This window comes from Podarcis muralis, chromosome 2 (genome assembly GCF_964188315.1).
Source record: "Podarcis muralis chromosome 2, rPodMur119.hap1.1, whole genome shotgun sequence".
NCBI classification, from domain to species: domain Eukaryota; kingdom Metazoa; phylum Chordata; class Lepidosauria; order Squamata; family Lacertidae; genus Podarcis; species Podarcis muralis.
In genome coordinates, this window is record NC_135656.1 from 117572998 (window position 1) to 117585845 (window position 12848).

Below are 12848 nucleotides of genomic sequence, written 5' to 3' on the forward strand. Positions count from 1 at the left end.
TTAATAATAATAATAATTTCGAAAGCCCCATCAGAAGCTATTTCCCTACACATCCTCATGACTGTCAAAGAAAGGGAGAGAGAAAAGGGGGTGACAGCAGGAGGGGGGAAATGGCCCCTCGCTTTTGGCCTCGCCCAACACCAGGCCCTTTTGGGGGGGCCTGGACACGAAAAAGGTTGCCACTAGCCCCTGAAGCCCACCACCCAGACAGAAAACACGAGACAGGAAGTTTGGAGCTTATTTATTTGGAAGGAAAGGTTTACTGGACGCCCCTCTTGGGCTCAGTTTGCTTACAGGTCACTTCCTTGGTGGTTTTTCACATTTGCACTACGGGTCAAATGTTAACGCGCCGAATATCCACACAAACACCCTTTGCCCAGTAACCACCTTCCAAGCAATATTGTCTCGTTCCTTACTCCATCACTCTTCAAAGCATCTCCTCGCACAAACCCTCTTTCAGCCTTCCTCAAAAGTCAGAGCACAACGCTAAGAAGCCGCACTACGGGTAAGGTTCAAACCACATGCTTAGATGTTGCTGAACTACAACTCCCAACACCCCAATGCTTGCTGGGGCTGATGGGAGTTGTAGTTCAGAAGGATCTAAATGCACGCCCACCTGTGGTACTCTTAAGCTGCCCCTGCCTCAGACAATCTATCTCGTCTTTCCGCTATGGGTTTCGTGCTGACCTACCTTACAGAGTTGTTCTTAAGATAGTCTGGTTCATGTGTCATGCCAAGCCATGGCTTAGCTCTGCGTTTCCCCAACTTGGGTCTCCAGCTGTTTTGGGACTGCAACTCCCATCATCCCTAGCTAGCAGGACCGGCAGTCGGAGATGATGGGAATTGTAGTCCCAAAACAGCTGGAGACTCAAGTTGGGGAAACACTGGATTAGCTTGAATGTGTGGACTCTGGGAGAGGAGATTGCGGCCACTTTCCTTATCCTGTTTGCTTGGCTGCTGTTCTAGACTGAACTTAGGTTTTCAAGCAGAGGTTGGATGGTCGTCTGCCATGGATGCTTCAGTTGTGATTCCTGCATTGCAGGGGCTGGACTAGACGACCCTTAGGGTCCCTTCCAGCTATATGATTAGATGATTGTAAGCCGTAGCTTAGCTTAGCACTCCATCCCAACCTGGGCTTGTGGGTCTAGCTCACGGGTGTCAAACACAAGGCCCGCGGGCCGAATCCGGCCCGCCAGAGCTCTTCATGTGGCCCGTGTAGCCGCCGCCAACCGCCAGCCTTCACCTTTTATTCTCGCTTTTTTTTTTTTACACAAGAAAGCCGCCTCTTCAGCGCATGCGCTGCAGCCTACAAGCCAGAGAATGTATGCCCTCTAGCGGCACCGGCCGTTCTACACGGGAAACCTCCACTTTACATGCATTCAGGAAACCTCCACTTGTTTTTATATTGAGCGCATATTGAGTCCTATCGATACAACCGGCCCTTTGAGGGTGACCAAACTGCTGATGCGGCCCCCGATGAATTTGAGTTTGACACCCCTGGTCTAGCTTGTCCAAACTACAAGCCGTAAACCACAGGCCAAATCATGGTGAGTCTGAACCATGGCTAGTTCAACCACGACCCCTGGTTTGGGGGACACGCCAAGCCAAGCTTAGCTCAGCACAGCTGCAAATTACTGGGCGAGGAGTGAAGCGTCCCTGGGAGCCTGTGTGGCTTGGCTTCGTGCGATGTGCAGACTAGGGTCCTGTACGAGAAGCGCTTTCGACATTTCGAAGTCTTAAATCGGTGGGTCAGCAGCCACACGCACCCCATCCATTTAAAGTGCTACGATAAGACTTCAAGCAATACTGGCTTCAAGGAATTCTGGGAGCTGTGATTCTTTTAAGGATACTGATGAGTTGTTAGTAAACCCTTGGTCCCCCTCAGAGAGTTACAATTCCCTGTGGTTTAACTATTTCTGGGCTAGCAGAGTCTGTAACCTGAAGCATCTGTAACCTGAAGAGTATGTAACCCGAGGTACCACTGTAGTAACTTGAAGTCTGCTGTAAATAATAAACGCACCAATAAGTAACAAGTTACTGGTTCCTGCTTCATCCATCCTGCCTGCAGCTGATTGCTTTCGAGAACTCTGCATATGCTCTGCTAAGGTCTGGCTAAGGTCCTGCAACCGGTCAAAGCTGCAAAACACCAACATAGTCGCCTCTGACTGGACTTAACCATCCAGGGGTCCTTTACCTTTTTCTTTTTTTCCAAGGTGGGAGCTCACCCCTTTGTTGGGATTCGAACCTTTATACCTAGCACTGATTCCTCTTTACACAAACTCCCCCTCTCTCTTTCTTGACCTTCCCCTTCCGGCCCTAACTTTTTCTCGCCGCGTGGATTTTCAGGTGCGTGATGAGCGTCGAGCGGAGGCGGAAGCGCTTCCCGCACTCGGAGCACTCGTACGGCTTCTCCCCCGTGTGGATCCTCAGGTGCCCGGCTAGGAGGGTGCTGACGCCGAAAGTCTTCCCGCACTCCAGGCACTGGTAGGGCTTTTCCCCCGTGTGGACCGCCTGGTGCCGGATGAGCTGCTGGCTGACGGCGAAGCCCTTCCCGCACTCCAGGCACTTGTAGGGTTTTTCCCCGGTGTGGACCCGGCGGTGCGTGATGACCTGTGAGCTGTTGCAGAAGCGCTTCCCGCAGTCCGGGCACTGGTAGGGCTTCTCTCCGGTGTGGGCCCTCTCGTGCCGGATGAGGTCCGAGCTGATGCTGAAGCCCTTGCCGCAGTACGAGCACTTGAAGGGCTTGAGGCCCGTGTGGATCTTCTGGTGGTTCTTGAGGTGCGAGCGCTGGCGGAAGCTCTGCCCGCACTCGGCGCACTGGTAGGGCTTCTCGCCCGAGTGGGTCCTCTCGTGCTCGATGAGCTGCGTGGTCACCGGGAAGCTCTTCCCGCAGGCCTGGCACCGGTAGGGCTTCTCGCCCGTGTGGGTCCTCTGGTGAACCACCAGGGTGGACTTGGAGCGGAAGCTGCGCCCGCAGTGAGGGCACTTGTAGGGCTTCTCGCCCGTGTGCACCCTCTCGTGGGCCAGCAGGCCCGTCCGGCGGCTGAAGCTCTTCCCGCAAACGCCGCAGGTCGTCTCCAGCTTGCCTTGGGGAGGTTTCGGATGGTTCGTGGGTTCGCCGAGGTGGGCAGAGGCGTCTCCACAAGCGACACTCTCCTCAGGGCCCGTTCCCAACTTCCTCTTGGGTCCAGGCTGTGTTGAAGGAGCATCTTCTTCTTCTTCCTCTGTTGTTGGTAGGAAACGCCTTCCTTCCCCCTTGTCTGGCAGCTCAACCGGCTCTGCAATTTTCACCTGTGAATCCTCCATTTCTCTCGTCTGTGTGTCATCTGGGAGTGAAATAATAATAATAACAATTTATTATTTATACCCCACTCATCTGGCTGGGTTTCCCCAGCCACTCTGGGACGCTCCCAACAGAACATTAAAAACCCTATAAAAGATCAAACATTAAAAACTTCCCTAAACAGGGTGGCCTTCAGAGAACTAAGAGAGGTCGATTTGGCAAACTGTTTCCCGCTAGTAGCCTCGTACGCTCAGGGATTCGGCCTGCTCAAGGCCTGGAAACGATGCCTTATGAGGAACGGCTAAGGGAGCTGGGCATGTTTAGCCTGGAGAAGAGGAGGTTAAGGGGTGATATGATAGCCATGTTCAAATATATAAAAGGATGTCACATAGAGGAGGGAGAAAGGTTGTTTTCTGCTGCTCCAGAGAAGCGGACACGGAGCAATGGATCCAAACTACAAGAAAGAAGATTCCACCTAAACATTAGGAAGAACTTCCTGACAGTAAGAGCTGTTCAACAGTGGAATTTGCTGCCAAGGAGTGTGGTGGAGTCTCCTTCTTTGGAGGTCTTTAAGCAGAGGCTTGACAACCATAGGTCAGGAGTGCTCTGATGGTGTTTCCTGCTTGGCAGGGGGTTGGACTCCATGGCCCTTGTGGTCTCTTCCAACTCTATGATTCTATGATTCTTACAAACAAACACATAAAATCTGGTCCATTTTTAAACCACAGGTTAAAAACAGTGCAGTTATGAAACGTTTGTGGTGCCATCTTGAATCAAAATGGCACCGGGTGGTCTGCAAACATAGATGGAAACCTCCTCCTGGATCTCGGGAAATTTGGTTGGAAATGTCACACAATGCTAAACGATACTAAATTATAAAAATAATATTAATATATAATAAAACCGTAAGTACTTGGCAATCGTGATTAGTAAATTTTATGCCATTTTACACACATTTTGCAAAGCAAGCAAAACTGAATTACATTAATCCCACCAAAATATCTTTTGAAGCTCCAAGTCATGTTACAACTTTTTAGCACCCCTGATTTTGGGGGGGTATTTTGAAAACTGGAAAATTCAACGTGCCCTATCAGCACACCTACCCTTGCAGCTGCCACCCCTGTTGCCCTCCTGCTTCACCTCTGCACCAGGCTGCTTCTCTCCTGTCTCTGAAGGCGCCTGATCAGCTTCAAGGGGATTCACGGGCATCTCCTGCTGGTAAACCCCCTGGAAAAAAAGAGAAGCGAGGATTTCCATCACAGGGCCAATGAGGACCTGGTGTTGAGAAGCAGTGCTGCCTCCTCTATAAATACATCTTTAAAAAACTGATTTTATGGCCCCTCCAGACTGGTGTCTTTACATTTATAGCACATGACTCCCCCCCCCCCCAAGAATTTGCCACCACCTCACAGAGCTACAGTTCCCAGCACTCTTGACAAACTACAGCTCCCAGGATTCTTCAAGAGAAGTCCTGTACAGTGGTACCTCGGGTTACAGTGGTACCTAGGGTTACAGACGGCTCCCAATCGAGTGTTAAAAACAATGCAGCATTAAATATTAAAAACTTCCCTAAACAGGGCTGCCTTCAGATGTCTTTTAAAAATAGGATAGCTGCTTATTTCCTTGACATCTGATGGGAGGGCATTCCACAGGGCGGGAGCCACTACCGAGAAGGCTCTCTGCCTGGTTCCCTGTAACCTCACTTCTGGCAGGGAGGGAACCGCCAAAAGGCCCTCGGAGCTGGATCTCAGTGTCCAGGCTGGACAATGGGGGTGGAGACGCTCCTTCAGGTATACAGGACCGAGGCCGTTTAGGGCTTTAAAGGTCAGCACCAACACTTTGAGTTGTGCTCGGAAACGTACTGGGAGCCGATGCAGATCTCTCAGGACCGGTGTTATGTGGTCCCAGCGGCCACATTTATGGACTCAGCCACATTTGTGGTGTATTTATCCTGGACTGCCCATACATCATTCCCAATTTACTAGCTGTTCTGCTGCCCCAATGACACTGTGCTATTGCTGACCAGAAGGGACACTCCTGCGCTACAACACAACAAAAGTGGCACACCCACACCCCAACATTTGCAGTTTTAAAAAGCATTACTGAATTTATTAAGGAAGTTACAGGACATGCGTGGATTGGAAAGGACGCAGCATGTTCACCCGCAAAACATTTCCAGGTGCAAACAGTAATCTCGCTTTCAGGTTGAGGGAGCCGGTGTTTGTCCACAGACAGCTTTCCGGGTCATGTGGCCAGCATGACTAAACCACTTCTAGTGCAACTGAACACCGTGACAGAAACCAGAGCGCACAGAAACGCCGTTTACCTTCCTGTCACAGCGGTACCTATTTATCTACTTGCACTGGCATGCTTTCGAACTGTTAGGTTGGCAGGAGCTGGGGCAGAGCCAGTGCTTTTTTTCTAGGGGGATGCAGAAAATACCCCTAAACATTTTGTGAATGTAAGTTTAGCCTCATTGAGGGGCAGTATTTCAACATGAGTAGGATTTTTTAAAAGACATTTTAAACATTTTTTTAGAAAAAAGCATTGGACAGAGCAATGGGAGCTCACCCCGTCGCAGGGATTTGAACCACCGACCTTCTGACTGGCAAGCCCAAGAGGCTCAGTAGTTTAGACCACAGCACCACCCATAAGGCGGATTGTGTGTCACCACCCTAATACCTTCCAGAGCACAAATCATCATGAATGCATAAGAAAAAGAAAAAGAGTTGCCGTATTTTTCGCTCCATAAGACGCACCTAGTTTTTAGAGGGGGAATGCAAGAAAAAACAATTCTTTAAAGGGAGTGCTGTATGCATCGCAAGCGCTGTTCAGCGCTCCCTTTAAAGAGCCGCGTGGAGCGTGTGTGCGGCGCTTGCAGGCTTTCCCCCGAGAAGGGCAGCCCATCACTGACGGGCTGCCCTTCTTCTTCCTTGGGGAAAAGCCCCCAAAAGCTGCACACACACTCCGTGCGCCTCTTTAAAGGGAGCGCGGCTCTTGGGGGCTTCTCCAGGAGGTGGGGGAAGGGACAGAGCACGGCTAAGCCAGAAGCTAGAACAGCAAGAGGGAGCGCTGCACAGAGATCCCTCTCCCTGTTCTGGCTTCTGGGATAGCTGCGCAGCCTGCATTCGCTCCATAAGACGCACACACATTTCCCCTTACTTTTTGGGAGGGAAAAAGTGAGTCTTATAGAGCAAAAAATACGGTACTTCTCCAAGATGCAATTCTATGGGAAGTGATGGATCAGCGGAATGAAACACATCTGGGAGCAGCCAACTCTCCTTTGCTCTGTTTCTCCATTTCCCAAAGTCTCGTCCAGGACAGATCTGACCTCACCTGTTCCCCGCAACTCCCAGCTTCCCGTTGTCCTTGCAGGAAGCACTCAGCCAGGGCCACTGCCCGGGCGCAGCTCTCGGGCCCTCCTCTCTTCACCCAGGTCTGGATCTCCGGCGGCAGGATGGCCAGGAACTGCTCCAGGATCAGCAGCTCCAGGATCTGCTCCTTGGTGTGCCTCTCCGGCTTCAGCCACCGGTGGCACAGGTACCAGAGCTGGCTGCACACTTCCTGTGGTCCCTCGACCTCCTGGTAGCGGAACTGGCGGAAGTTCAACCGCTGTGTCTCCATGGCGACCGCACCCTTTTCCGAGGGATCCCCCCGTGGGTCTGAGTAGCCCACCTCAGAGTCCAAGCAGCTGGAGGCTGCTTTGGCTTCCCCACCGTGGCCTGGGAGGAGTTGTGTGGCCTGTTCTCTGCTCGGATCGGCCAGCCCATCCAAGGAAGGCAGGCAAGTCTTTGTGACTTCCCATGGGGCTGGAAGCAGGAGTGGTGGGTTGCCCCATTTGGGTCTTCTGACCGCCTGCTCCCCACTGCAGCTCAGGAGGTCCTCATTTCCCCCTCGAAGGTCTGTGTGGTGGAGTTTGTGAGGCCCTTCCAACCTGGCTGCCAAACCCTGACCCTCTGGGTCCACGGGGGGCAGAGCCACATCCTCCGGCGCAGACTGGAAACGGAGGCCCAGGGTTGCCGAGGCTTCCTGTTCTGTAGCCATTTTTGTGTTCGTCCCACCCAAAACCCACCAAGGAAAGATTCAGGCCTCTCTCAGTCCGCTATCCAAGTCCAAGCCTCCAGTCCTGCTGCAATTCCTCAGCGGAGTATGTCAACGAAACTGTTTCATCCTGGGGAACGCCGGGCAAGCTCCCCATTCAGACGAAGCAGAGGGCATCTTCGGGAGTTGATGGTTTTCCAGATGGCTGACAGCAGGGCACTATTCTATAATAATAATAATAATAATAATAATAATAATAATAATAATTTATTTATACCCTGCCCTTACCGGTTCAGAAAACTGGGCTCAGGGCGGCTAACAACAAATTTAAAACACAATTGATGCTACAAAAAACAGCAAAAAAAATACAGTATAAAACGTGAATTACAATAAAATCAAAAATCGATTTAGGGGGGAAATCCATCCAATAAACATTAGATGATCACCAGGGCTAGCTGGCTAAATTAGTCCTATTTGGGCCAGCGAGGAGACCAGGGGAGAAATAGCTGTGGGATCCCAGAGCGGGTAAGGGGAGGGGGAGGGAAGGAAAGGAAAGGGAATAAGTTCAAGTTGAAAGCCAGGCGGAATAGTTCTGTCTTACAGGCCCTGCGGAAGGAAGTTAAATCTTGCAGGGCCCTGGTCTCATGGGACAGAGCATTCCACCAGGTTGGAGCCATCACTGAGAAGGCCCTGGCCCTGGTAGAGAATAATCTGACTTCCTTAGGGCCCGGGACCTCTAAACTATGATTATTCATGGACCTTAAGGTCCTCTGCGGGGCAGACCAGGAGAGGAGGAAGATAGGAATGTGGAAGGAGAAAAACAGGTAAGGCTGCATCAGCAGAAGTATAGTGTCCAGATCAAGGGAAGTAATAGTACCACTCTGTTCTGCCTTAGTCAGACCACACTTGGAATACTGTGTCCAATTCTGGGCACCACAGTTTAAGAACAATATTGAGAAGCTGGAATGTGTGCAGAGGAAGGCAACCATGATGATCAAGGGTCTGGAAACTATACCTTATGAGGAGCGCTTGAAGGAGCTGGGTATGTTTAGCCTGGAAAAGAGGAGACTGAGAGGAGATATGAGAGCCATTTTCAAATATCTTAAGAGCTGTCACATGGAAGAGAGATCATGCTTGTTTTTTCCTGCTCTGGATTGTAGGACTCAAACCAATGGCTGCAGGTCACAAGAAAGGAGATTCCGACTAAACATTTGGAAAAACATTCTGACAGTAAGAGCTGTTCGGCAGTGGAACAGACTCCCACAAGAGGTGGTGGACTCTCCTTCCTTGGAGGTTTTCAAGCAAAGGTTGGATGGCCATCAGTCATGGATGCTTTAGCTGAGATTCCTGCATTGCAGGGGGTTGGAACAGATGACCTTTGGAGTCCCTTCCAACTCAAGATTCTATGATTCTAAGGATGGAAATGAAATATTTTGGTGCATCTCTGAAACTGAGTGCCAAAGAGATGGCAAAACTTACAGGAAGAATTAGAAACCAGGAAGAGGTGGTCTTTAATAAAGAATGGGGAAACTTTATACGTAATTTTTTTGAAAAGCTATTGTAAACAACTACATAGGAGGGTTGACAGAAAACTTGCAGTAAAAATTTGAACTATAGATTGGCAAAGGATTTATTAAAAATAAGAGTTATGATAGAGATGCAGAGGGGAAAATCATTACATTAAGATCCACAATTGGGAGGAGGGGAGGAAGTCAGAAGGTATTATATATTTATGTATTAAATTCATTTGCTTATGTAAAATAGAAAATGCAAAAACAAATTTATACATAAAAAGAAACTTGAGTGCCAAAGTGTGAACGGGGGGAGGGGAGCATGATCGGCAGCATGCAATATTTTTCTCCGTGCAATGAAAGGATTCATCTCCCAACTCCTGCATGTCAAAGGTCTGTTAAAAGGAGAAAGCAAGACCCCTTCCCTCCCCCCACCACCACTGTGGGTCCCCAGATGTTGTTGGACTACAACTCCCATCATCCCTGAGCTCTGGCCTTGCTAGCTAGGGGTGATGGGAGTTCAACAACATCTGGGGACCCACAGGTTGAGAAAGGCTGGTTTAGTTGGTAACCCTTTCCCCCCTAAAAAAATAAAGGCACAGGAGCCCTGCCCAGAATGATGCATCTTCAGCCTGCCTCAAAGGGACTAGCGCCTTTAGCTGATGAGTTTGCTTTGTTCCTCCCCTGCTTCTCCCCTTTGATACCCCTCTCCCCGCGCAAAAGGCTCTCACCTCTGCTGCTCCTTGCAGCCATGCAGAATGTGCAGCTTCCTCTGATGGACAGGAAAGGAAAGGAAAGGAAAGGGCCCTCCCCACCCCCCAAAAACCCCTGTTTGGTCCTCTCTAGCACCCGGAACTCTATTGATCCCGGCTCTTAAAGGGGCCGTTCACACGAGCTGTCGCTGTGCTCCAATGGGTGATGGAGGGAGGCGGGGCAAGGAGCATAGCTGTCAACTCTTCCCTTTCCCTGCGAGGAATCCTATTCGGAATAAGGGAATTTCCCTTGGGAAAAGGGAAACGTTGACAGCTGTGGCAAGGAGGGGGTCAGGACTGGGTGACCCTGTCCCTGATCTCGGCTCTATTGGGTGCACAAGCCCCCAGGCACAGGCAGGATTGGTTTTTGCTAGGGATCAAGAAATTCCTGAGAAAGAAAATGTGTAGAGTAACTATTTATGTGCAAAAAAACAACAACCCAGCAACGTCGGTGATGTAACACAGCATCTGAGCACGTGCAGAAAGCCATGCAATCGAGCGAGGCAACAAGGAAGGCGACCCGCTGCTGAAAACAGCTGAGATTTAATCAGAGTAAATATTGGATGGACAGGACTGGGCTACGTGAGGAATATTGTCAATTGCAACCTTTTCAAGTTCAAAGCCCCCCGGAAGTATTTTTGTTTTTGTTTTTAAGGGGACTTATATCTGCAAAGACATAAAGATAGGATTGCCCTGTGAGAAAGATATCTACAGAAGAAGGTAAGCAACAACAATTATAACAACACTGAATTGATGTAGATGTGAGATAATATTTTTAGGGATATGTTTTTAAATGTTAATCACTAGGAGACTTTTAAGTTTTATTGTCTATTATTAAAATGTATTAGTCGCTTGCTGCCAAAAGGTATCCAAGCGACTAGCATTTATAAACATATACATAAATACAGTATTCTTATTCTTATTTATTCTTATTCTTATTATTATTACTGTATTATTATTATTACCTGTCCTTGGCCAGCAGGTCCCAGAGTGGGTTATAGCAATTTAAAATTCAGAATTTAATCATTTTTATTAATTTTCCAGTAAAAAACATCCAATGAACATATCCAATCATAATCCAATTAAAATAAAACACACACACACACACACACACACACACAAAATTGGGATTATAATTTGGTCTTTTTTAAAAAATTCAGAATTTAAATGAGCCAAAACAAATTCCAGACTTCCAGGAACAAGGTGGACTCTTGACGATAGGGCATATGACATGCTTACCGTATGAGCCAAGCCAAAGGATTGAACAGATCGAGCAGAGCTTCCTAGCAAGGCCAAAAATGAATGGAAAAAGGAATATTTGCAGCTGTGCGCAACAGCGAAGAAAGGGCCTTTCCTGCTGGGAAGCGGCTGCATTAGCAGAAAGGCAAGAAGGCTGTGAGTTGAGCAAGGCTCCTGTTAGAAGGTGAACTGCAATAGGTATCTGCAACCCGCAAGGAAAACTTGTTGCAATATCTTGCAGTATTCTCAGTTTTTAACCGTTTTGATCCCATTGCCAAGGAGGGGCAGGAGAGAGAGGCGGGCAGCCAGGTTGGGTGGGGGTAGGGGTGTCTCAATTATTAGTACTATTTTGATGTTAAAAATAGATGCAGGAGCTCCCTGACTCCAGCTGTCAAATTCTCTCTTCAGAGTGCTCTAGACCACCTGTTTATGGAGCATCCACCCTGCTCAGTTTTGCAGCGAGGCTATTATTAGTAATAATAACATTTGGGCATTCGTTCTGATCTGCTTGCAGGCAGGGTAGTTGGTTCAAAGCAAGTGTTGTGCTATACTTTCCTGTGTGTTTTCCCCATCTCTTACAGCAGAAAAGTCTGGTCTTTTGGAGAAGGGTTTTTTGTTGTGCCAGACCTCCCAGTCAGCTTTGCACAACTGGAATAATAATAATAATAATAATAATAATAATAATAATAATAATAATAATAATTAATTTAAACCCCGCCCTTCCCGGTTCAGAAAACTGGGCTCAGGGCAGCTAACAGCAAATTTAAAACACTTAATTGATGCTACAAAAAACAGCATAAAATACGGTATAAAATGTGAATAACAATAAAATCAAAAATCGATTTAGGGGGGAAATCCATCCAATAAACATTAGATGACCACCAGGGCTAGCTGGCTAAATTGGTCCTATTTGGGCCAGCGAGGAGACCAGGGGAGAATTAGCTGTGGGATCCCAGAGCGGGTAATCTTCATAAAAAAGGGAGGGGGAGGAAAGGAAGGGGAATAAAAAATCAGGCTAAGTTCAAATAGAAAGCCAGGAGGAATAGCTCTGTCTTACAGGCCGTGCGGAAGGAAGTTAAATCCTGCAGGGCCCTGGTTTCATGGGACAGAGCATTCCAGCAGGTCGGAGCCATCACTGAAAAGGCCCTGGCCCTGGTGGAGGATAATCTAACTTCCTTAGGGCCCGGGAATTGGCTGATATGTGACTGAAATAATCCTGCAAATACAGTAAGCCCACAATTTACTCAGGAATTATGTTCCGGGGATTGCGCCTAAAGCCCAAATTGTGTATAGTCAAAACACCTTGGGTTCAATGGTGGATGGAAGTGACAAAACTCGTTTTTACCAGACACCAGTCCCCTTTTAATTTTTTTATATATATTTTTTGCCAAGTGCGTAAAGCTGAATTGTATGCAAATTGTAGGCTGACTATAGTGACAGTCTAGAGTGCCCAGATTTAGAAATTCTGCTGCCCCAAGCTTAATAAATAAGGGTTGATGGAGGAGCAATACTTGGAAGGCCAGAGGTTCCCCACAAAGCAAGTGAAGGATGTCAACTGGACTCTAAATAAGAAATGATGTGGCACTGTGAGGAAATGAAGGTGATCATATGTTCAGAAGAGGAGCGGGAAACCCGATTTTAAGAAATTGTATTAAATTAATTTAAATTGGTTTGATGTGTAATAATCTGGAAAATTAATAAAAATAATTTGTGGAAAAAGAAGTTCCTCACACCTGCCATAATAAATAGACAATTTTTTGTTAAATAGGCCTTTGATTGTTGAATAAGCAGCTTTTGGAAACTGCATGTACAGAGCCTTTTTTCTTTCATGTGTTCCCCCTCATTCCATTCCAAGGGCCTTCTCGGTAGTGGCACCCGTCCTGTGGAAGGCCCTCCCAGCAGATGTCAAGGAAATAAACAACTATCTTGACTTTTAGAAGACATCTGAAGGCAGTCCTGTTTAGAGAAGTTTTTAATTTTTGATCTTTTATTGTGTTTTTAATATCCTGTTGAAAGCAGCCC

General features: G+C 48.0%; 1 protein-coding gene across 1 annotated transcript; it reads right to left on the bottom strand.

Annotated features, from left to right (window-relative positions):
• Window positions 1–225: 225 nt before the first annotated feature.
• Window positions 226–9630, bottom strand: LOC114592217 (uncharacterized). The gene is made up of 4 exons (XM_077921794.1): window positions 9567–9630; window positions 6620–7548; window positions 4387–4510; window positions 226–3326 (listed from the first exon to the last, which is right to left on the bottom strand). Exons 2-4 carry the CDS (start codon window positions 7325–7327, stop codon window positions 2317–2319), a joined length of 1842 nt encoding a protein of 613 aa, XP_077777920.1. The 5' UTR covers window positions 7328–7548; window positions 9567–9630; the 3' UTR covers window positions 226–2316.
• Window positions 9631–12848: the final 3218 nt, after the last annotated feature.